At 41.0% G+C, this 25,593-nt stretch overlaps 1 protein-coding gene across 1 annotated transcript in view; it reads right to left on the bottom strand.

Annotated features, from left to right (window-relative positions):
• Positions 1-617: 617 nt before the first annotated feature.
• The window catches only part of SEL1L2 (SEL1L2 adaptor subunit of SYVN1 ubiquitin ligase), a 74,890-nt gene continuing 49,914 nt past the window's right edge, over positions 618-25,593 (bottom strand). The window contains exons 11-14 of the mRNA XM_064275766.1: positions 23,285-23,433; positions 21,820-21,894; positions 2,040-2,168; positions 618-1,019 (exon numbers count right to left, since the gene is read on the bottom strand). Coding sequence (XP_064131836.1) covers positions 882-1,019; positions 2,040-2,168; positions 21,820-21,894; positions 23,285-23,433 — 491 coding nt within the window. The 3' untranslated portion in view covers positions 618-881. The remainder of the gene's footprint in view (positions 1,020-2,039; positions 2,169-21,819; positions 21,895-23,284; positions 23,434-25,593) is intronic.

The raw sequence follows: 25,593 nt of genomic DNA, 5'->3' as shown, positions 1-25,593 counted from the left end.
TAACAAAAAGATAGGTATTTTTCCATTTTACAGATCAGGAAACTGAGGTTCAGAGAGGTAGAATAGCTAAGGAATAGATGAGATTCATGCCTAGTCATAGATCTCCTGCACTGTCTCTGCCAGTCCCTGCCCCCTAGCTTTACTGTTGGGTAAGAGAGGGAGCCTGGACCCGTTAGACTCTGTCCCCGGAGGTTGGTACCACCTCCCTCTGGGAGTACACCAATGAAGAATTCCCCAAGGAGAACAGGGTTCCAATGAGGGGCAGGGGGGAAGAGGACAATGCTGGAGTGACTCCAATTGGCATTGTTTACTACGCAATTACTAAGGGAGTTTCGATATAAGGCTCCTCTGTGACAAGTCCAAGTCTGTCCCCCAGGCACAGCAAGCAGTGCGGAGCTGTTGCTCATTAGGGCTACATGTGGCTCCCAGGATCATTCCCACGAGATGAAGGATCCATTTGTAATTTTTGTCTTTTATCAGCTTCTGAAGGATCTGTGCTCCTGCTTTTCCCAAACTCCCCCTTTCCCCACCCCATTTTGTCTATAGAAGCCAAGAAATGCAGCTTGTCCTCTTGGAAAGGAAAAGGTTGTTATAACTAATAGTGTGATAATGGGTAGTGTTTTTCCCTCAATCACCAGGATCAAGAGTTTGTAATTAATTCTTGGATGGCCTGTTCCCACTTCCTCCTGAGTGATCAACTCAACCAAGCAGGAAGTGTGAAGTGCTTTCTCTGATGTCTCAAATTTTGTCCACTTTCCACCATCATGGGCCTGTGTAGGCAGTCTGGAGCCAACTTGATTTTAGTGAGGAAATTCTTTATTTAGCAAGGATGCCTTGGGGTGAACCAGTTCCCCAGAGTAGGCTTTCTCATGATTCAGATCCTATGCTTGGCGATTTCTAAGCAAGATGATCAGCAAGGCAACAATTAGGCCAATCACAAATAAATCCCAGTATGGTCCAAGGGTGTTATCCAGCTTCATCCATTTCCATCTCATTGTAAACTGCAGACAAGAGACACTCTGTCAAAAGAAAGTCCCAGCATCCCTCTCCTTTCATGATCATCATCATCTCCCCTCATCACACCCCTTACAACACTCACCCTCCATACCCCACCCCACCCCTGACCCGTTTCCTTCAGCTTGGAAGACACAGCCTTTGCTTGCTTACAGTTCTCACAGAGGGCTTAACTGGCACCTTTAGAATAACTGCAAAGATTTATAAAATTTAATTTCTACTTTTTTCAAACTATATTTTTTGTGGTACCGCTTGCTACCTGCCATCTGCTTACAGTCTCGGGTTTTTGAGGCCAAGAACCATGTTTTGAACAAGTATATATATATATAAAAAAAAAACAAATCCAAACCCATTGCTGTCAAGTCAATTCCGACTCATAGCGACCCTATAGGACAGAGTAGAACTGCCCCATAGAATTTCCAAGGAGCACCTGGTGGATTTGAACTGCCTATTTTTTGGTGAGCAGCTGTAGCACTTAAGCCACTATACCACCAGTGTTTCCTGAACAAGTATGTACGACACATATTACTTTGCTTAGGGCTTTGAACATAGTAGGTGCTCAAAAAAATATGTGCTGAATGCCTTCACTGGTTGTACTATGAAGTATCAACATATACTCAGTATAACAAGCAGAATTGCTGCACGGTAAGAATACCAAAACAAAACCTGTAGCTATGGAGTCAGTTCCGACCCGTGGCTGCCCTAGGGGTTGGAATGGTAAGTGTAGGGCTTTGAATTCTACTTATTAAAGGAGAGGCATACAGAAGGTCTGGGGGCCATGACCACCGAGGTCATTCCAGTCTCAGTCAGACCATTAAGTCTGGTCTTATGAGAATTTGGGGTCTGCATCCCACTGGTCTCCTGCTCCCTCAGGGGTTCTCTGTTGTGTTCACTGTCAGGGCAGTCATCAGTTGTAGCCAGGCACCATCTAGTTCTTCTGGCCATAAAAGATTGCCCCTGGGGGGCCTTTTCACTCTTTCCCTAAGAGCTACCTATTGAAGCTTTGAGATTTGAGACAAACTTACATTAAAAAACAGGATATCTCGGAGGAAATGCACAGTTTCCAGTTTCAGGAGGGCAAAGAAGACGGGTATGTGTGCATCTGGACTTGTTTGAGCAGCCATGTCATATAATCTCCTGGCCAAGTGAATGTCCTAAAAGGGGAAGAATAGTCCAACACTCATTAGGTGCAGCTTCTTTCAGGGTAAGTAAACAGAAACCATTGTTTGAAATACCGTAGTTTATCTGTGGTAGGCAAAATGGCCCTAATTCCAAGAACCTGTGAGTGTGTTATGTTATATGGCATGTGCAGGTGTAATTAAGGTTAAGGACCTTTCGATGAGATTATACTGCATTACCCAGATGGATCCAATATAGTCACACGAACCCTTAAACACAGAGTTTTCTCCTGGCATCAAGGAGATTCAAAGCATGAGAAGGACTAGACTTATTGCTGGAATGATGAGAAGAAACGTGGACAGCCAGCAAGGAAGCAGGGACCTCAGTCCTACAACTGCAAGAAACCGAATTGGAGCAACAGCCTGATGGAGCCTGGAAGGTTATTCCAAGTAAGGAAGGTGCAGTAAGGAGCAGCCTTGCTTTCCACCTTGTGAGACTGTAAGCAGAGGACTGAGTCAAGCCCAGCTGGACTTCTGACCTACAGAAACTGTGAGATAATAGGTTTCTGTTGTTTCAAGCTGCTAAATTTGTGGTGATTTGTTATTGGCAGCAAGAGGAAACCAGTACAATTTTCAAAAAGCGTTCCCTGGATCAGCTCTTAGCTGTGATCCAGTTAAAAAGGCAGGAGAAGACTAGATCCAAACCCAAACCAAACCAAACCCACTGCCGTCGAGCCAATTCCAACTCATAGCGACCCTATAGGACAGAGTAGAACTGCCCGACAGTTTCCAAGTAGCGCCTGGCGGATTCGAACTGCCGACATCTTGGTTAGCAGCTGTAGCACTTAACCATTATGCCACCAAGGTTTCCTACTAATAGTAAAACACCAAAACCAAACCTATTGTCGTCAAGTCAATTCTGACTCATAGCGACCCTATAGAACAGAGTAGAACTGCCCCATATGGTTTCCAATGAGCACCTCGTAGATTCAAACGGCCGACCTTTTGGTTAACAGCCATAGCATTTAACCACTACACCACTAGGGTTTCGAGATACTAATAGTACACGTCCCTAAAACAAACAAAAATATAGACAGTAATACTAGTTTACAATTCTTACTTTCCTTATAGCACTTATCATGCTGAGGTTATATAATTTATTTGCTTATTAGTTTATTTTCTATCTCCAGGTCCTCAAAGACAAGGGCTTGGGCTACCTTGTTCACTGATGAATTCCCACTGCTTAACAAAGTGCCTAGTACACAGAAAGTCTTCAATAATAATTCTGGAATGAATATTTTGGTTCTCAGGCTGGAATTTGATTCCTCAAATGACATATTGCATTTTAGGGACTTTGTTTTATTTTTTTTTTAATAATTTTTATTGTGCTTTAAGTGAAGGTTTACAAATCAAGTCAGTCTCTCACACAAAAACCCATATACACCTTGCTACACACTCCCAATTACTCTCCCCCTAATGAGACAGTCCATTCTCTCCCTCCACTCTCTCTTTTCCTGTCCATTTCACCAGCTTCTAACCCCCTCCACCCTCTCATCTCCCCTCCAGGCAGGAGATGCCGACATAGTCTCAAATGTCCACCTGATCCAAGAAGCTCACTCCTCACCAGCATCCCTCTCCAATCCATTGTCCAGTCCAATCCCTGTCTGAAGAGTTGGCTTCAGGAATGGTTCCTGTTGTGGGCTAACAGAAGGTCTGGGAGCCATGACCATGGGGGTCCTTCTAGTCTCAGTCAGACCATTAAGTCTGGTCTTATGAGAATTTGGGGTCTGCATCCCACTGCTGTCCTGCTCCCTCAGGGGTTCTCCGTTGTGTTCCCTGTCAGGGCAGTCATCAGTTGTAGCCGGGCACCATCTAGTTCTTCTGGTCTCAGGATGATGTAATCTCTGGTTCATGTGGCCCTTTCTGTCTCTTGGGCTCGTAATCACCTTGTGTCCTCAGTGTTCTTCATGCTCCTTTGATCCAGGTGGGTTGAGACCAATTGATGCTGCTTGCTAGCGTTTAAGACCCCAGACGCCACTCTTCAAAGTGGGATGCAGAATGTTTTGTTAATAGATTTACTTAGGCCAATTGACTTGGGTGTCCCCTGAAACCATGGTCCCCAGCCCTCTGCCCCTGCTACGCTGGCCTTCGAAGCATTCAGTTTATTCAGGAAGGGACTCTGTTTTTATTATTCATGCCTGATTACAAATTTGTTGTGGAAAAATTTGGGAGCTGTTAATCGCAATATTTGAGCAACATGAAGAACATAATTAATGTCACTGAATTGTACAGATGAAGATAGTTGAAATAGCAAATGCTTTGTTATCTATTATTTACCACAATAAAAAATTATTCTGAGAAAAAAAAAGAATGAACAAATCAAAGCCATCCCACAGCTCCCTTTGCATTTATCCCATATTCATCAAACAACCTTCTGAACCCAATTCAGTTTGCCAAGAACACCTTCCAGAAGGAAGAGAATCCATTGAGCACTCTAATCTACTTTGAAAGTGCATTTCTTGGTAAAAATTAATAAACTGCATCCTGGGGGAAAATGTTTTTTAAATTTTCACCTACATCCCACCCCCCCCCCAAAAAACCCTAGTGCCGTCGAGTCAATTCCGACTCATAGGGACCCTATAGCACAGAGTAGAACTGCCCCATAGAGTTTCCAAGGAGCACCTGGTGGATTTGAACTGCCGACCCTTTGGTTAGCAGCCGTAGCACTTAACCACTACACCACCAGGGTTTCCTTCACCTACATACAGTTTATTTATTTGCTGTATTTTTGTTTTGTTTGCCCAAACGGAGTAATGAAAAGACTGAGTTGTCTTTAATGGTCAAAGTGCCCTGGGCCTGTCTCAGAATTGTACTTGGCTTGGGGCCCAAGGATTATTTTCAAAAGAATTGTACTTGGCTTGGGGCCCAAGGATTATTTTCAAAAGAAGGTGAAGAAAAGGAAAGGTTTTTCTACAAGTTATGGTCATCCGGTTATTTATCTTTCCTGCTCGTTCCCCAGGCTTCAATAGTCAAGAATCCTTGAGGCCTCTGCTAAACCCAGTTTTTGGGTATGGTCCCGTTTCAGCTATGCTCTGCTTGCCATTTTCTAAATTTTTGCAACTATGCAGCCTAGTAAATTGGTTTGTTGGAGAAAAAGGAATGTTTTTGCTTAAAATAATCAAAAGTCAGGAGATTGTTCTGAACAAATCTTTCTGGCAGCAGAGAAAACAGAGGACGTAAAAACTCTAATTTGTGTCTCTGATTCCAACAAATTCAGTGGGTATTCCTTTGAAGGAACCCTGCGGATTATAATGGCTGTGTCACCCCTACACAGGGAAGTCCATATGGACTTGAATAGGAAGTTCAGAGAAATGCAGGTCTTTTTAATATCTCAGGCATTCATTTTTATTTGAGGCAGGAATTGTTATTTCTTGAGACATAAACACAATTCAGTTGCTTAAGTTTATAGCAAAAAATAGAAGACCATTAAGATGGGATAGGCTCACCTGTTGCCCAGGGGTCCTCATAGTTCCTAGTGGGGCTGGGGTGAGGTATGAGAGTCTGTCTTTAAAATTCTCAGAGAAATAAATCCCTGAATCCTTTTGGATAATTAGGGAGACTAATATAAATGAACTTTAGACTTTAGAAAGACTTCTCCTTCTTTGACCCTATTAGTAAAAAAAATCCAAATCTTTGAAACGTAAACAATTTCCTATAGATAAATAGCATTTTGCCGATGACCAGGGTTCACTGAATGAGAAGTCCACTGCATACCTGATCCACTTACATTTAATTTCTCTGTAGTACATTGGAGTTTATTTTGCTTTGAATTCAGCGATTTAGGAGGTTATGTAAACTCATCTGCAGATTCTTCTTAATATGTTCTAACTAAAATGTCAGGTTATGGCAAAGCACTGCGCAATGTTCAGATGTAAAAAATAATTTCTTATAATGCAAAGATACAGTGATTCTCCAGCAATGAAGAAGCCGGTTTATGAAAATTGTTCAATTATATGATACAGGAGTATTCCAGCCCCAAATCTTTGGAAGTCATCAAAATTTCTTATACTGAGACACAGCATATGAAAAGGAAAGGCAGCTTTTTGAATAAATCATTCTGCTTCTTTATTTTAAATATACCATATGTCTATGAGAGGAAACTCTGAAAATATAGAACTGAACAAATAAAGAAAAAAATCCACAGTTCCACTACACAGAGATAACTACTGATAACATTTTGATATATGTCCTTCTAGCATTATAAATACGTGTGCATGTATGTATATAGATATACACTAATATATGTATAAATTCATATGTACATACTTTTCGAAAATTGATTTGTTTTTGTTGAAAATATAGACAATAGAACATACATCAATTCAGCAATTTCTACATGTACAATTCAGCAACATTGATTACATTCTTCAAGTTGTACAACCATTCTTACCCTCCTTTTCTGAATTGTTCTCCCTCCATTAACGTAAACTCACTGCCCCCTAAACTTCCTAACCATTTGAGTTGCTGTTGTCCATTTGATGTTGCATATATACAGACTTTTAATTCAGAAAGTTTTCACTGTGCATAGTATTTTGTCTTTTGCTTTCTTAACCTAACAATATATTTCAAACATACCATGTCCTAAGATATTCTTCTAGTCTAAAATATTTTTATTTTTAATGGTTGTAGAGGATTCCATAATAATAACTAATACTTATTAAATACTTATTAAGTGCCAGTCACCATTGTCATTTAATCCTCATGACAATTCTATAAGAACATCTGACATTTTAAAGATGACACCGAGGTACAGAGAGGTGCGATCATCTCTCCAAATTCATATGACATCTGAGTGGCACAACTGGGATTCAAATCTATATAGTCTGCTTCTAGCCCACTTGCTTAACCACTGGGCAATAAAATACATAATGAAATAGTATACCACCACACAGTTTATATAGCATGTCTTCTATTTTGGAGCATTTTGATGGTTTGTAGAATTTTCCTCCCTATTATAAATAAATCTATACCCACTATCGTGGAGTTGATTCTGACTCATAGTGACCCTAAAGGACAGAGGACAGAGTAGAACTGCTTCATAGAGTTTCCAAGGCTGTAATCTTTACAGAAGCAGACTGCCACATCTTTCTCCCATGGAGCAGCTGGTAGGTTCGAACCACCAACCTTTCTGATAGTAGCCAAGCTCTTTAACCACTGTACCACCTGGGCTCCTAAATAAAGCTATAAACACACAAAATATTTTTTCCACATTTTTGATTATTTCATTAGGTAATAAATATTTCATCAAAAGTTCTGACTGTTTCTAAGAGCAGTATGTTCTGTCATTTCTCTGAGGAGGCTATTTAAAATATCTAACTTGCATTTTCTACAAAATATTTCTTTTCTTGTGTTAAAGCTCCAGTTCTAACACTCCATAGGTGGACAGGCCAGACAAAAGAGAAATAAAAATGCTTTGTGCTGTAATTAATTTTATTTTTGGTAGATTTATTTATAATTTATTTGGTGGATGTGTTTTTTTTTTTTTCTCTGCAGTTTCCAAAAATGTGTTTTCTAGTCAGTCTGTTTGACTGTGTGGGTCATAACAAATTATGGATAACATTGCAAATAATGAAAATTCCAGAACACTTAATTGTGCTCACGTGGAACCTGTACGTAGACCAAGAGGCAGAACAAGGGGATACTGAGGGGCTTAAAATCAGGAAAGGTATGCACCAGGGTCATAACCTTTCACCATACTTATTCAGTCTCTATGCTGAACAAATAATTTGAGAAGCTGGACTATATGAAGAAGAATGTGGCATCAGGATTGGAGAAAGATTCATTGACAATCTTCGATATGCGGACGACAAAACTTTGCTTGCTGAAAGTGAAGAGGACTTGATGCACTTAGTGATGAAGATCAAAGACTACAGCCTTCAGCATGGATTGCACCTCAACATATAAAGAAAATAAAAATCCTCACAACTGGATCAATAAGCAACATTATGATAAATGGAGAAAATACTGACATTTTCAAGAATTTCATTTTACTTGGATCTATAATCAGTGTCCACAGAAGCAGCAGACAAGAAATCAAACATATTCCATTGGGCAAATCTGCGGCAAAAGACTTCTTTAAGATGTTGAAAAGCAGGATATGACTTTGAGGATTAAGGTGTGCGTGATCTAAGCCATTAAAAAAAAAAAAAAAACAACCCACGAGTCGATTCCAACTCATAGCAACCCTAGAGGACACAGTAGACCTGTCCCATAGAATTGAGGAAGGCAAGACTGTCTCCTGTATTTTGGACATGCTTGGTAATTGTTTTGCATCATTGCAGCCTTTTTGTTAATCCATCTTGTTGAGGGTCTTCCTTTTTTTCACTAACCTTTTACGAAGTGTGATGTTCTTCTCCAGGGACTGGTCCTTCCTGATAATATGTCCAAAGTACATGAGACAAAGTCTCACCATTCTTGATTCTAAGGAGCATTCTGGCTGTACTTCTTCCAGAACAGATTTGTTGGTTCTTCTGGCAGCCCATGGTATTCAGTATTCTTTGCCGGTGCCACAATTCAAATGCATTAATTCCTCTTCAGTTTTCCTTATTCGTTGTCCAGCTTTTGCATGCATATGAGACAATTAAAAATACTGTGGCTTGGGTCAGGCTCACCTTAGTCCTCAAAGTGACATCTTTGCTTTTTAATGCTTTAAAGAGGTCTTTTGCAGATTTGCCCAATGCAATAGTCACAGTACTTAGTCATAGTACTTAGTACACAGTATATAGTCATAGTACTTTGCTTTTAACTTTCTTCAGGTGTGTATGTGTACACCGGCATGCATGTGTGCCTTTTCAGGGTTTCACTATAACTATGAATATATCTCTTTCATACTAGATTGCGAGCTCTTTGAAGGTTGCCTTGTCCTTGTATCCTGAGACAAATCACAATGCTTTCTGATATAAAACAAGCAATAACTAAATATCTCAATGAATAAATGAATGGATGGAAAGCAGGGCAATATATCATGGTAGTTTAGAAGCAGATCGTATCTTTAAATCTCAGAGTTCATTGAATTGTTCCTAGAGGAGATAATATTGGAGAGAGATAAAAATATGGGGAAAGATCATTCCAGCAAAAGGGTGGCTATGACGAAAGGTCAGAAGGGGACCAACTTCAAAGTGGGGGTAGGGATAAGTAGACTAGAATACAGATAAGGGAATAGTGGCATATCAAGCCATTATTGTTAAGGCACATTAGGTCAGGTCAAGGCGAGTCTTGAATGCTGGGGTAAAAAGTCTGAACTTTATTAGGCAATGGAAAGATTCTTTTGTTCGTATTTTTTTATGTTTTTTGGGGGGTGTGTATGTGATGGAATAACACTACTAGAGTTTTCCTTTATCAAGAATAGCCTGATAGTGCTTTATTAGATGGATTATGTATTCATTAAGGCAATGCTAACAACAGCTGTAACAAATAAATCCCCAAATTTCATTGGCTTAATGTGATACAAATTGATGCCTCCCTCATTCAACATTCTAATGTTGTGTTTGTGGTTGGCCATAAATTTCCTTCACATGTAATAGAGGGACTCAAGCTCCTTCCGTCATGTGATTCTCCTATTCCCTAGAGTCTCTGTGTCGTCTTCATTCAGCCAATGGTAGAAGAAAGATACTAGGGAGAAGCTCCACCCACTTCTTAGATACCTTAGCCTAGAAATGACACCCTTAGCTTTTACTTCCATTCCATTGGTGAGGACTAGTCACATGGATGCAAAAGGAGCTGGGAAATACAGTCTCTGACTAGGCAGGCATATCCCAGCAACAGATCCTCACTACAGATTGAGGACTACAAATCTTTGGTGGATAGCCATCTTTGCCGCAGATTCTTTGGGAAAACACTAGAATCAGAGACCCCTGGAAGGGTTTTACAACAAGCCTAGGTGAGTAGAAATTCAGGCCTGAACTAGGGTGCAGACAAAAGGAGACAAGGAGTCTGGCTCCTGGCTAAAGACCTATATGTGATTTTTCAGGCCACTGACCATAGATAATTACAAGGGTTTTACCTCACAGGCCTAGGGGGAAAGCTGCTTTCCCCACGCTACACTTTGTGCACAGCCAGATCATTGCAGCCTCTGTAGGCAGAGGTGGTCAAGGATTCAGCCTCCCCTCATGCCTCCCACCAGCCATGCTCCTTTGTGCATCTGCATTCCTGTTCCAGGCAGCTCCATTTAGAGGCCTGGTTACTGGGGGGTTTCAACAGAAACATTCCTTGGTCGCCTCTGCTGAAGCCTTCTTATCAGAAGTAAGGGGGACACTTTGAAGACACTTTCCCCCACTCTGACTCAGTACTCAGTGCTTTTCTACTTCTAACCCCCACCCTCTCCTATATTCCATCCCCCTACTGCTGGGACCCTAAAACGGTAGGAGCCTTTTGTTTTGGGTTTCCTTAGCAATGAGATGGTTTTCCAGTCTGGTCTGCACTGATCTACCTGATCCTCACCTGGGCACCATTCCTGGGGAAATATGGACAGTGGGGGGAAGTTGGCACCTTCTCCAGATTTCTCTTGCTTACACTAACACAGTATGTGATTAAAAGCTTGACCTTTCATTTTGGGTTAGTGTCTTAATCAGCCTACTCTGACACCTGACAGCTCAGTTTAGCTCCCTGACAGCCATGACCAGGGAGGGAAAAGCATGAGACATTATTTATGGTTAAATTTCTTAGGTACTTCAGAATCCAGTACACATTGAGAAGAAGTTTCATAAGAACAGGTGGGATGAGTGTTTATGTTTTTAAAAGAGTTCAGGTCCTCTTCTAGTTCCTCTCCAGGGATAACTTTGTGATCACTAGGAGTCAGAATCAATTCCAACAGCACCCAACAACAAAACGACAGAATGATGATACAGTCAGTCCTGGTCCACAGTTTACATCAAGGAGCTCATTGGGCTTAATTTGAAATCAGAAATTGAGGGATGAGATACCTCACAGAGAAGCTATTAGAATAACTCACCTGTATCACCCTAGTCCCAACTTCTTTTCATAAAGGTGAAAGATAACAATGACTCATATTTTTATACTGATTTACCAAGAGTTGGTTTAGACTTCACTTACCTCTCCAGAGGGCTTATGTCCAGAGTTTATAAAACATGGTTCCATACCACCTTGCTTGATTCTCAAAGAAAACTCTATCCATCTTTCCCACTGTTTGCACAAGGATTAACTGATAAAGAGAACTGTGAAATGCCTTGCTGAAGAAATTCTTAATTGCTAAACAGGATATAAACCATAGTTAACAATGCAAAAGCACCAGAAGATAACCTAGATAAATTGAATCTTCTAAAAATTAAATATCTACACTCATCGAAAAACTTCCCTAAAAGAGTAAAAGGAGAACCTACAGATGGGGAAAAAAAAAATTTGGCTATGACATATCTGACAAAGGTTAATCTCTAAAATCTACAGGAAAATCTAACACCACTACAATAAAAAGACAAATAACCCAATTAAAAAATGGGCAAAGGATATGAACAGACACTTCACCAAAGGTGACCTTCAGGTGGTTAACAGACACTTGAGGAAATGCTTGTGATCACTTAGCCACTAGAGAAATGTAAATCAAAACTACAATGAGATACCATCTCACCCCAACATTACCAGCACAAAAAAAAACAACAGAAAATAACAAATGTTGGAGACACTGCAGGGAGATTGAAACTCTGATGCACTGCAGGTGGGAATGCAAAATGGTACAATCATTTTAGAAAACAATATGGTGTTTCCTTAAAAAGCTAGAAGTAGAAATGCCATTTGATCCAGCAATCCCAACCCTAGTAACGTATCCTAGAGAAACAAGAGCTGTCACAGGAATAAACATAGCACACCCATGTTCACTGAAGCATTATTCACAACAGCAAAAAGATGGAAACAACCTAAGTGTCCATCAACATATGAATGGATAAAACAAACTATGGTACATAACACACAATAGAATACTATGCAAAGATAAAGAATAATGATGAATCTGGGAAACACCTCACAACATGGATGAATCTGGAGGGCATTATTGTCATGGATTGAATTGTGTCTCCCCCAAAATATGTGTCAACTTGGTTAGGCCATAATTCCCAGTGTTGTGTGGTTGTCCTCCATTTTGTGATTGTAATTTTCCTATGTGTTGTAAGTCTTAATCTCTGCCTGTGGTTAATGAGGCAAGATTAGATTATGTTAAAGAGGATTAGGGTGGGATTGTAAACACCGTTACTAAGGTCACATCCCTGATCCAATGTAAAGGGAGTTTCCCTGCAGTGTGTCCTGTACCACCTTTTATCTTACAAGAGATAAAAGGAAAAAGAAGCAAGCAGAGAGTTGGGGACCTCATACCACCAAGAAAGCAGTACCGGGAGCAGAGCACGGCCTTTGGGCTTGGGGTTCCTGTGCAGAGAAGTTCCTAGTCCAGGGGAAGATTGAGAAGGACTTTCCTCCAGAGCCAACAGAGAGAGAAAGGCTTCCCCTGGAGTTGACGCCCTGAATTTGGATTTCTAGCCTACTTTACTGTGAGAAAATAAATTTCTCTTTGTTAAATCCTTCCACTTGTGGTACTTCTGTTACAGCAGCGCTAGATGACTAAGATAATTACGCTGAGTGAAATAAATCAATCACAAAAGGGCAAATACTGTATGAGACCACTATCATAAAAACACATGAAAACGTTTCCACACAAAAAGAAACAATCTTTGACGGTTACAAGGAAGAGGGAGGGGCAGGGAGGGAAAAACACTAACTAGATAGCGGATAGGTGGTAGCTTAGGTAAAGGCTAAGACAGTACATAATACTGGGAAAGTCAACACAACTTTACCAAGGGCAATACACAGAAACTTCACAGACAAAACATCCAAATGCTCTGAGGCATCAAGCTACTAGAATGAGGGCTGGGTACATGGTCTCGGGGGACACCTAGCTCAAATGGCAGAACATAGCCTATAAAGAAAATGTTCTGTATCTGACTGTGATGAGTAGTGTCTGGGGTCTTAAAAGCCTGAGAGTGGCCGTCTAAAATACATTTACTGGTCCCATTTCAGTTGGAGCAAGGGATAATGAAGAAAACCAAAGGCACAGGGGAAAGATTAATCCAAAGGACTAATGAACCGCAAGCACCACGATCTCTACCAGACTGAGCCTGGAACAACGAGATGGTACCCGGTTAACAGCACAGACTGCTCTGGCAGGGATCATAACAGAGGATCCTATACAGGGAAGGAGAAAAATGTAGAACAAAATTCAAATTCGCCAAAAACAAAACGAACAAACAAAAAAACAGGCTTGCTGGTCTCACAGAGACTGGAGAAATCATGAGAATATGGGCCCTGGACACCCTTCTAACTCAGTACAGAAGTCACTCCTGAGGTTCACCCTTCACCAAAGATTAGACAGGCCTGCTGGAAATCCTGGTGGTGTAGTGGTTAAGAGCTATGGCTGCTAACCAAAAGGTCAGCAGTTCAAATCTACCAGGTGCTCCTTGTAAACCCTACGGGACAGTTCTACTCTGTCCTTTAGGGTTGCTATGAGTTGGACTCAATGTCAGTGGGTTTTTTTGGTTTTTATAGGGCCAACAATAACACACATGAGGGTTGTGTTTCAAAATTCAATCATGTATATGAGACACCAGCCCAAAAGCAAAGACAAGAAGGCAGGAAGGCACAGGAAAATTGGATGAATGGAAATAGGGAGCCTGGGGTAGAGAAGAAGGGGAGAGTGTAGACACATCGAGATGTTAGCAACTAATGTCACAAAACAATTTGTGGATTAATTGCTTAGTGAGAAACTAATTTGTTCTGTAAACTTTCACCTAAAGAACAATTGAAAAAAAAGAAAAATTCTTAATTGCTAGATGATTTAGTGTGGGGAAAACTCCTAATTCCTTTGCTTTCATTAACCATCATTGGGACATGCTTTGGGCTTTTAATTACCAGCATGTTCATTTTAAGCATTAGAAAATGTGGTATCTCTTTGTTAATTTGATAACAAGATTAATAAACTTTGCCCCTGGGTACTTGGCTATTATTTTTCTAATTGCTAAACAAAAGGGATTAGTAAGGACAAAGAGCAGTGGCCTCTCATTAGCTAAATCAAAAATTCCTATATCTAGGTCTGAGGTTACTAGCTGCCCTGTATTTTTTTTTTTAAATGTAGGGACCTTCTATAGGGAAAAATATACCTGTGACTGAAATAGGTTGATCAAAGTGAACTACCCATGATTCAGCAGGAACCCTGGCAGAAAAGAACAGAAAAGTGACCAGAATGAAACTTCAAGGTTTTTTTCTAAATGTCAGAAGTGTATGTCTACCAATGGCAGCTACTTGACATTGTGAGGAAAGTGCCTAAGAGAGTGATCACCAGAGATGCCAAGGAGGAAAAACTAGCCCTCTGACGAAGTTGGCCAGCTGGGAGCTGTGCGTGTCCTCTCCTGCACTGATAGCAATTTATCCTGAAAGGATGCAAAAATAGCCCCTACCCCTCGCCCCCTCAGAGACTCTCTAGGCAAAATGGCCTTATGGTGGAGAAGATCCAGCTGTGTAGGGACCAAGTCCTTCTTGAATCACACGAAAGAGTTAACTTGAATTTAACACAAGGAATGGGGTGTCTTTCATCCTTTATGCAATATTTCTCTCATGTTTTGCATGGGAAATGATGATTAAAAGCTTTAATCTTATTGAAGGCTTACTTAGCAGCTGCTCACATTTCCTTCTGGTCTAAGTAACAGTCATACCACACACTGTTTGACAGCAGAGCCCTTTTACCAGCACAGATTTGTTTTATCCTCAAAGTTGGGGCAGGGCAGATACCACCAGTTCTGTTTTACAGATATGGATGATGGTTGGGGAGGGTATGGTTAGATGACATCCAAAAAACCAATCAATTTAGCTGTTCGCTCCAGTTCATTCCCCACAAAACTTTCCAAACAGAAAGTTCATACCAGCTAAGAATGGGGAAAACAGGCAGGATTTGGGTTGACATTCTTTCTACCACTCAAGGTGCTGGAGCTGATGGAAAGGCAGCCTAGTCCGAAGGCAGCAGAAGAGGAAAGACGGCATGAATCTCTATCACCTGATATGTACCTGAGTAAGAAGCCTTTCTTTTTTTTTTTAAGAAGCCTTTGGCTGCAGAGCTCACCATTAGCAGTTCTCATGTAGAAAATACCCTACCAATAATTCTCAATTACTAGCAGAACTGGAAAAAAGATGAGAGCATAAAAAGCCGATAATCCCCACATTATTTGGCTCCCCAAATGCAGCCAGGAATATAAAGACTGAGAGAATGACTCAATGCAGGGCACACTCTTTGCCACACAACCATGGGATGAGACATGGGTTCAACTTCTGGCTCCACCAATGATAAGCTCTCCAACCTTGGCCAAGTGAAAACCTCTGTACAATGCAGTTTCCTGATAAATACATGAGGACAATTATAGGACTTACCTCATTGGGTGGTTGTGTGATTTAAAAGACATAGTACACATACTACAGCTAACCCAATGCCAGCTATTATTATTACTGATATTTAACACATTTGTGGAAACCCTGGTGGTGTAGTGGTTAAGCGCTATGGCTGCTAACCAAAGGGTCGGCAGTTAGAATCTGCCAGACGCTCCTTGGAAACTCTATGGGGCAGTTCTACTCTGTCCTATGGGGTCGCTATGAGTCAGAATCGACTCGACGACACTGGATTTGGTTTGGGTTTTGGTTTAACACACCTTGCTCACCATGTCAGACCCTAGTGCTATCTTCTGCTTTAATTACATTCACTGTCTAAGAGATTTACCCAACACTACCTTTTTTCTTAGCTCTCCTTCTTAATGGATACACCTCATCTCCTTAGACCAATGTAGTCTTTGGGGGATGTAGATCGATTTCATGGGAACTTCTAGAATGCCCAGCATTGTGTCATGTACACAGTGCTTCCTAAGATGTTTCTGGATTAATGCCACCTCCATATCCAGGTCTGGCCTCATTCCACTTTCCCCTTGTTACTGAAAGCTTAAGAACAGAGCCAGGGGAAATTTTAACGGAAAAAGCCTTGAGGTGGAGGGAGTGGGGCAGGCCCTACTAATATTGGTGGAAAGAGTGAACTTATGAAAGTGCCCTAGGCTAGACTTCTACTTATTAATGTTCTTGGATATAAATCGGGATCATAATATCTACCTCATAGGGTTGATAGGGTAAATAATAAGTGTTAGGTTAAACAATATGTGTTGGCACATGGGAGGGATTCAGCAAATGTTAAGTCTTTTTCTTCTTTTGTATTATGGACATCAGTGAGACACAAAACGCCTACAGACTTTCCCTTCCCACACGGCTATCATTACTAGGTTTGGATTATTACCAATTCAATTACCTTTTCAATACCTAGACCATGTTCATACATATAGGCCAGATTGAACATGGCTTGTGCACTGTGATATTTGTCAGCTGCAATGTTGTAATGCGTGGCTGCTGTCTGATAGTCTTTCTTGGTCCCGTAGCCATAATAATGGTAATCTCCAATTTTTACTCTAGCGAATGCATTGCCTGATAGAAATATTAGAAAGAAGAATCATAACTCAAATGATTCTTGTATAGTCCCCAGTATTTCAATCTAATGATCTTGTTTTAGTCTCTTAAATTATAGTTTTATATCTATCTGTCTATCTCTCTATTTATCTATCAACACTCAGACTCTCAGAATCAGGATTTGATATATTTTATGAAACATATACACATAACACTCAATGCCTACTGTCTTCATTGTAGGATGACACCCATGATACAGTACAACTAGTCTCAAAAAATAATAAATTATAAATTAGATTTTTGAAGATGGATTAACTCTTGGAAAACTAGACACCACCCCACCTGTTCTCAGACTTCATTCCTGCTACTCTACTTTCCTGCATTATCAGTTTCTCCCTCTTTCCTGGACCAATCTCATCAATCATTCAAACATGCTCTGATATCTTCCATGAACAAAAATTAACTCTCTCTTTACCCTGATGTGTCTCTGTCTAGCAATTGCCCAATTTCTCTGGTATCTTTCACACTCATATTTTTCAAAAGAGTGTTCCACACTCTCTGTCTCCATAGGTTCACTCCCACATACTCTTCAACCCACTCCAATCTTGCTTCCACCCCCTTCCCCATGAACCTGTGATTTTCAAGGTGGTCAATGGCCTTATGATGCCAAATCCATTGGCCGCTTCTCTTTCCTCATCTTACTGGATCTCATAGCAGCACTGTAGTCACTGGACCTCCCTCTCCTGCCTGGGCACTTTCTTTCTTGGCATGGATGGAACTGCATTCTTTTGATTTGCCTCCTACCTCATAGGCCTTTCCTTTTCAAGCTTCTTGCTTAATTTCTTCTCTATCCAACTTCTTTATATTGAAATACCAAGAGCTTGTCCCTAGACTCCTTTTTTTCCTCTCTTCTTGGCCTTCTTTTCTCTCCCCTCCCACTCCTTCTCTACACCACGCTTCTCTATCTCAACCATTTTTCTGGGTGGTCCCATCTACTCCCATGGCTACCTTTATGTTAACAATTCCTGAATTTATATCTAATCTGCTGTCTCTTCTTGAGCCCCAGACCCTTATAATTACCTTAGTGACTTTTTTACTTGGATCTCACACTTAAAATGTCCAAGAGAGATCTCTTAACACCCTACCACCTCCTGAACAAAAACCAAACAAAACAAAATCATCAGTTTCTTCCCCACTTCAGTACTAGTATTGTTCAGGCTGTAAAGCTAGGGTACTCATTGCTAATTCTTTTTCCGTCACCTCCCTCATCCAAAATCCTGTTGGTTATACCTCTAAAACACACTAGTTTCTTGTCATCTCTATCACCATCCTATTCTAAGCCAGAATGCTCCAATAGCCTCCAAACTGTTCTTTTGTCTCCATTTGTCAAACTGTTCTTCACACAACAACCAAGGTGATATTTTTTAAATGTAAAATAAAATCATGTAATTCTGTGTAAAATTCTCCAATGGCTGCATATTGTACTTGGAATAATGTCCAGGCTCTTACCCTGAATCGGAAACCCTGGTGGCATAGTAGGTAAGAGCTACTGCTGCTAACCATAAAAGTTGGCAGTTTGAATCCACCAGGGGCTCCTTGGAAACCGTATGGGACAGTTCTACTCTGTCCTATAGGTTTGCCATGAGTTGGAATCGATTTGACAGCAACGGGTTTGGTTTAACCTGATTTACTAGTCATGCCTAACCTGCCTTCTTCTTCTCTGACTCACTTCATCACACTAACCTCACTGTGCGCTAGCCATTTTACTATTTCCTCAACACACCAAGCTCATTCCTGCTTTAGCACCTCTGCATTAAGATGCCTCATGTCCCTCTCCCTGAAGTGTAGGAATTCCTCTGACTCTTCACGTGAATGGTTTTCCATCACATAGGCCTTCTCTGACTACCTTTTCTAAAGCATCCCGCATCCCCCACCCTAGTAATTATCCATCTCATCTCCATGTTTTATTTCTTTCCCAGAACATATCACTATTATCTTATTTATTTGTTTACTGTTTTATTTTCTCTCTTCCCCATAAGGGCAAGCAAGAACTTCAAAAGTCTTAATTACTGATATAGTCCCAGAACCTACAACTGTACTTGATAAGTATTTATGGAATGATAAATACTTTTTCCCAGATGTTAAGTAATAGCACATATTACTTTTAAATAAACATGGATATATTAAGGAGTAGAAAAGAGTCGTGTGACTTTTTAAGATGAAATTTCAATCTTTTGAAGGCCATTTAGGTGTGACTCCTAAGGATCTCCTTTGGGTCCATGTTTCCACTTCACTAAGAGAATGTTGACTGAAAAAATCAGGGAACACTCATCTAGAACATCTATCTTAGCTGTAGCCTATCCCTGTAGTGTGATGTAGGCTTACTTGGAAAAAGAAGAAGCACCCATGTGATAAGATTGGAGGTGTACCATTAAGGGCTATAAAGCGCCTTCCAATTTTTTTTTTTTTTCTCCATTTGGCCTAGTGTAGTATCTGAAATTCCTTTGGAGTTTATTCCTTTTGATACTGAAATTCTTTTAATTATCTAGAATCCCCTATTAAAATGTAGAGACCTCTAAGAGATGTAATACCGTGAGCCATCTTTAGCTCACTCTGAATAGAGCTAAAATCATAAAATTCTTAGGATGCCAAAAACTTTAGTTATCAGGCTTTGTTTACCATGTGTTTTGAAATGTTGAGGTAGTTGGGGACAAGGCCTTATAGGAATGGTACCCAGAGAGGGGCTTAGAGGGGTAGGAGGCCCACAAAACCCTAAAGAGAAACTCACTCCATCTCTAATTTTGCCCAAAGCTGCTCTTCCTTTTTCTTTTTAGCAGACTACAGTTTCTTTCTTTTTTATTGTACTTTAGGTGAAGGTTTACAGAACAAACTAGCTTCTCATTAAACAGTTAGTATATATATTGTTTTACATTAGTTAACAACACCATGACATGTCAACACCCTCCTTTCTCCACCCTGGGTTCCCTATTACCAGCTTTCCTGTCCCCTCCTGCCTTCTAGTCCTTGTCCCTGGGCTGGTGTTCCCCTTTAGTCTCGTTTTGTTTTATGGGCCTGTCTAATCTTTGGCTAATGGGTGAACCTCAGGAGTGAATTCATTACTAAGCTAAAAGGGTGTCCTGGGGACCATACTCTCGGGGTTTCTCCGGTCTCAAGTAAGTCTGGTCCTTTTTTGTAAGTTAGAATTTTGTTCTACATTTTCCTCCGGCTCTGTCCAGGACCCTCTATTGTGATCCCTGTCAGAGCAGTCAGTGGTGGTAGCCAGGCACCATCTAGTTGTACTGGGCTCTGTCTGGTGGAGGCCGTGGTAGTTGTGGTCCATTAGTCCTTTGGACTAATCTTTCCCTTCTGTCTTTAGTTTTCTTCATTCTCCCTTGCTCTCAAAATGGTGAGACCGGTGGAGTATCTTAGATGGCCACTCACAGGCTGTTAAGACCCCAGGTGCTACTCACCAAAGTGGAAGGTATAACATTTTCTTTATAAACTATGTTATGTCGATTGAACTAGATGTTCCCTGAGACCATGGTCCCCACACCAAAGCTGCTCTCTCTTGACCTCAAACTTCCTTCTGGGCCGTAACCACATGTAGGGATAGGACACTGTTGTGCATTTTTGAACTTTGCAAGCAGCAACTAGGAGCCCTGAAGTCTCGGAGAATGGGAGTCAGTGAACAAGCTCATTTTGCAGAGGATTCAGCTCCACCCTAATGAGGGGGCTGGCTGGGGGCATGTGGCAATCCTGACAGGCTCCCAGGGGGATCACTTGATAGTGGGAGGCATTTCCACTCAAATCTCACAGTCACAGGGTGCTGACTGTGTCCTGATGGTTCAGCACCCTCCTCACATGCAGCAACTGCTAAAAAAAGCACAACCAGTGACTAATTAAAACATTTCACTATCAGATTTCCTAACCCCAAGTGAGGCACTCAGCAGCCATGTCTTCAGGGATATTCATGCCTGGCCTTCCTTGTGACACACAATTATTTTTAGTGGCCTGACTTTGTATTGGGGAATCCTGTTTAATATTAATGTCACCTCACTTTCAATGTCTCTTTTCTCTGGTGCAATTTCCAGGCTTGGAATAAACCTATATTTGTTGCAATTGAGCTGATTTTCCATGGCTGAGGGATTGGTTGTGCTCTTTCTCCAGTTCAAGTAAGGTCTTTATTGCATTTTGGAAAACATAGACTTTTCTTTTTTAGGGGAATTTCTCACTTAAATTGCATTGATGACTTGCTGCTGCATTACCAGCTCAGCTGGATCTGAGAAGGCACCAGTGTGACTTTTTCCTTTGCCTCATATTAGAGTCTGTGAGGATCATTTTTTATCCTATTCACTTCCTGTGAGAAGGGATGATTTAGCTTTAGCATGAGATAATTTTAAGAGACCTAATTGGAAATAAAAGTACTCTCTTACTGCAAGCAAGTTCCTCACAGATCCAAATGCCAATAGTGACAGCTTTGCTGTATCTCTCAGCTTTTAATAATATAATCTTAGGAAAGGAATGGGGAGAGGCAGGGTGATGCAAATGCCACCTGCCAGTGCTTTTCCCACCAACGCCATCTTACACAGCCTATCTCGTGGGATTACAATAAGTGGGAAATGGAGACTCCAGGAAAGGGGAGAGGATCTCGTCAATTATTATAAACAGTTATAGTAAAGATCTGAAATTTGTGGTAATCATCAACACAGTATTTTAAAAGAGAAATCAAATGAGCTTTAGATACCCAAGTAATGTGGCATATAAACTCATTGCAACGTAAGTCACATCTCTGATTAGTTCAGTAAAGAACTCAGCAAATGAGTGGCTGAAGCCAGACCAAGAAAACTGGTGGCATAAATAAATTTGTCATGTTTTAAACAGCTATTCTGGTGTCATGGAGACTGAGCCACAGAAAAATTCCTATGGTTTGCTAAATCAGAAACCTTCAGAATAATGAAGAAAACGTATTCTAGACACGACCTCTAGGCTAACCCACCACTGACCCTCAGTAAAATTTAAAATACCATTTACTTCATATTCTGCACCCTTCTGCCTTTGTGCCCAAGAATGCAGCTGAAGCCAATCAGAAGAATAGTGGACAGGAATCGGGTGTGCACTTATTCTTATGTAGGTTCTATACCTTGAATGGCAGCTCGATTCCATAGGAGAAGTGCCATTGGATACATCTTCTCTTTCTCAAGGATTTTAGCCTTTTCTAAAAAGGAATCATTCCATTAGTAAGGCTTAAAATTCATAATAAAGTCATATATGTGTATGTATGAATGGAGAGTTGCAGAGAATTTTAACTTATCTTACTAGATTCCAAAATGAATGCTGAATTGCTTTGAGCTACCTCATATCCCATTTCTGCGAGTAGTGCATACTGAACAAGAGAAGAGTCTATATCACCGTCCTTATACGCAAAGTATGCTGTCAGGAATTTCTCAGCCCAGTGGCCTAGTTCACAGACACCTTTATAAAGCTGTATATGGGAAGAGAAATCAAGCAGAATAGTTAGACAATATGCTTCATCCTAGGCAAATGATAAATGAAATCTGTCTTCAGCTCCTATTGCCTGGTCCAGCAAGTATTTCAGGTCTAAAGCATGGCTTTTGCAGATTATTTAGGATGGAAAGTTAATACCTTTCATAGGCACAAAGACTACAGGTGTATATGTTTTGTCTTGAGCTGGAACTTCCTTGGGCTTATTTTAACTTTCCTGACTTGGAGGCAATTTGGCAGGACAAGAATGTATTGACTTCTATTTAAAACAAAGGGCTTTTTGGGCACTGTTGCTCTGCAAGGGTTAGTTACAAGGGCACAGCTGATGTGGGAAGGAGAGACTGAAGGGAAGACAGTGCCTGAGGGTGCAGGTGACATAACCGCAAGAGAGGTGTGCAAAGCTCTGTGAGGACAAACGTCAACTGAACTGAATGGCCCTTATGTAACCAAAAGAGGTTAGCGATACATAATTCATTAGGTAGTTGGCACAGAAGCCAACCTAAAAATAGATTATTAGCTGACAGCTTTTGAAATGAGTTTCAGAGGGGCCAGGTTGCAACATGGAGGTGTTTATATTGGTGCAGCGGAAGTGTTTAACAAATCAATGAAAGGCATTAAGGCCCTAAAAGGACATCTTTGGAAAAGTCTATCACTTGCTCAAGCTGAAAGAATCCACCTTCTCAATTGTCTTCCAAATCATCAAAAACTTAGGGACCCTGCCTTCTGGGCAGAAGTGGGCTACATTTTCTAGGCTACATCAAGCCTTTCATTTCCCAAGTAGCAGCGCCCATCTCCACTAGAAGTGCCAGATTGCCCTGGTAGTTTGACTGAAGGCTGAAACAGAGCTCCTTCACTGAATTTTGAGGCAAGCTCTGAACTTGATGGAAAAGCAAACACAAGAGAGGAGGGGTCATTTCTTTGCCTCCCTTACCCAATCTGAGTTATATCACTGCTTTTCTTCTCTGGCAAATGTCAGTGTTCACATTTGTCAACTGGAGGAAAGGAGGTAGTATTTATAAAATCAAAGGCACCAACAAGTTCAGAATACTATCACCTCCTCTGTGTGATGAATGAAAAGTACTTCAAAACAACCTGTTATTTACCTCAACAGCAGTTCTGCAGGATCTTAACACTCCTTTTCCTGTTGCATACATCTCGGCCAGATAATAAATGGCAAGGGGCTGCCCACTCTGAGATGCCAAGTAAAAATATTTGAAGGCAAGTTTATAATCCTTCCATACTCCAGAGCCAGCTGAAAAAAAAAAAAATTATTTTGAGCCACACCTTATTCAGTTTATTTTTATGTCACAATCTATGGATATAATAGTCATAGTGATGCCTGCTATTTTAAATAGGACAAGAAAAGCCAACCAAAAGTCAAGCTGTTCTAGGACTGCTGTATGTGGGAAAAAAAGTTGTGTTCAGTTATCAGGGAGAAAATGGAATTTTATGGTCTTGACCAATTGGGAAAATTGAGGAAGAAGAACTGTTCAGTCTCATGAAAATATTCCCTCAATATGACTTAACTAAAGGTATAGAAAAGAAGCCCAAGTGGTAATCTCTGAAGATCAGAAGCCCCACCATGAAGTGTTTTGTTATCCTAGTCATCTTTCCATGCCAGGGGACAAGATACCTCTTCCCAGTGGTAACTATGGAGTTTGGAGCAGGTAAAGCCCAGCTCCAGGCCCAGCTCAGGTCTAATTCATGCTTGGAGCCAAGGGAGGCATTTGGGGGGACTAGGGCAGAGAGACACTGGCTCGAGAATCAACAGCTTCCCAGAATCTGGGATTCTTGCTCTGGCTCTCCCATTTCTCCTTTTGTGAGTTAGGCATATCTAGACATTTCATTTGGAAAAGGAGGGGGATTTCACCAGAAGGTCATTAAATTCCCTTCCAGTTCTAACATTTCATGGCCTTTTGAGGCAGTGCCATGTAGCAGTTAAGAGCAAAGGCTCTGGAGGCAGACATCTTGGGTTTGAATTTCTGCTCCACAAACTGTGTGATCTTGGGCAAGATGTTTGACCTGGATATGTGGATATGGCTCAATTTGCTCAACTATAAACTGTGGGATTAATATAACTACCCAGTAGATGTTGTTATGGACTGAATTGTGTCCTCCCAAAATGTAGGTCAACTTGGCTAGGCCATAATTCCCAGTATTGTGTGGTTGTCTACTGGTTTGTGAACTGCTATAATTATCCTATGTGTTGTAAATCTAGGGTCGCTCTGAGTTAGAATTGACTCGACAGCACTGGGTTTTCTGGGTATGATGTTAATGAGGCAGGATTAGAGGCAGTTATGCTAAGGAGACAGGACTCAATCTACAAGATTAGGCTGTATCTTGAGTCAATCTCTTTTGAGATATAAAAGAGAGAAGCAGGCAGAGAGAAGGGGGACCTCATGCCACCAAGAAAGAAGCGCTGGGAGTGGAGTGCATCCGTTGGACCCAGGGTGCTTGCACTGAGAAGCTCCTGAACCAGGGAAGGACTGATGACAAGGACCTTCCCCTAGAAGGGCCAGAGAGAGAAAGCCTTCCCCTAGAGCTGGTGCCCTGAATTCAAACTTCTAGACTCCTAGACTATGAGAGAATAAATTTTTCTTTGTTAAAGGCATCCACTTATGGTATTTCTGTTACAGCAGCACTAGGTAATAAAGACAGATGTGTTGTGAGGACTAAATTGGTTAATACATGTAACCAGTAACCAGTTGCTATAGGGCCAATTCTGAATCATAGTAACTCCATGTCAGAGCAGAATTGGGCTCCATAAAGTTTTCAATGGCTGATTTTTTGGAAATGGATTGCCAAGCCTTTCTTCCAAGGTGACTCTAGGTGAACCTGAACTGCCAAACTTTCAGTTAGCAGCCAAGCACATTAACCGTTTTCACCATGGAGAGACTCCTAATACACAAAGGCTTAATTGTTAGGTGCCCTCAAGTCAATTCTGACTCACAGCGACCCTACATACAACAGAACAAAATACTGCCCAGTCCTGCACCATCCTCACAGTTGTCGCTATGCTTGAGCTCATCATTGCAGCCACAGTGTCGATCCATCTCATTGAGGGACACCCTGTCTTTCACTGACCCTCTACTTTACCAAGCATGATGCCCTTCTTCAGGGACTGGTCCCTGCTGATAACGTATCCAAAGTATGCGAGATGAAATCTCACCATCCTTGCTTCTAAGTGGTATACTGTGATACTTCTTGCAAAAGAGACTTGTTCTTTCTTCTGGTAGTCCATGTATATTCAATATTCTTTGCCAAAACCATAATTAATATGTTACTAGTTAACTAATACAAGTTAGCTATTACTATTACTCTCATTCTAGAAGCTTGAGGAATCTGATCAATGCTAGACCTGGGATTTGGAACGAATTAGAAGAACAAGGCCATTTTAGGCAGGTTCTAATTC

This window comes from Loxodonta africana, chromosome 24 (assembly GCF_030014295.1).
Source record: "Loxodonta africana isolate mLoxAfr1 chromosome 24, mLoxAfr1.hap2, whole genome shotgun sequence".
NCBI classification, from domain to species: Eukaryota; Metazoa; Chordata; class Mammalia; order Proboscidea; family Elephantidae; genus Loxodonta; species Loxodonta africana.
Note: the sequence above shows the minus strand (reverse complement) of the source record. Positions and strands in the feature narration are given on the sequence as shown.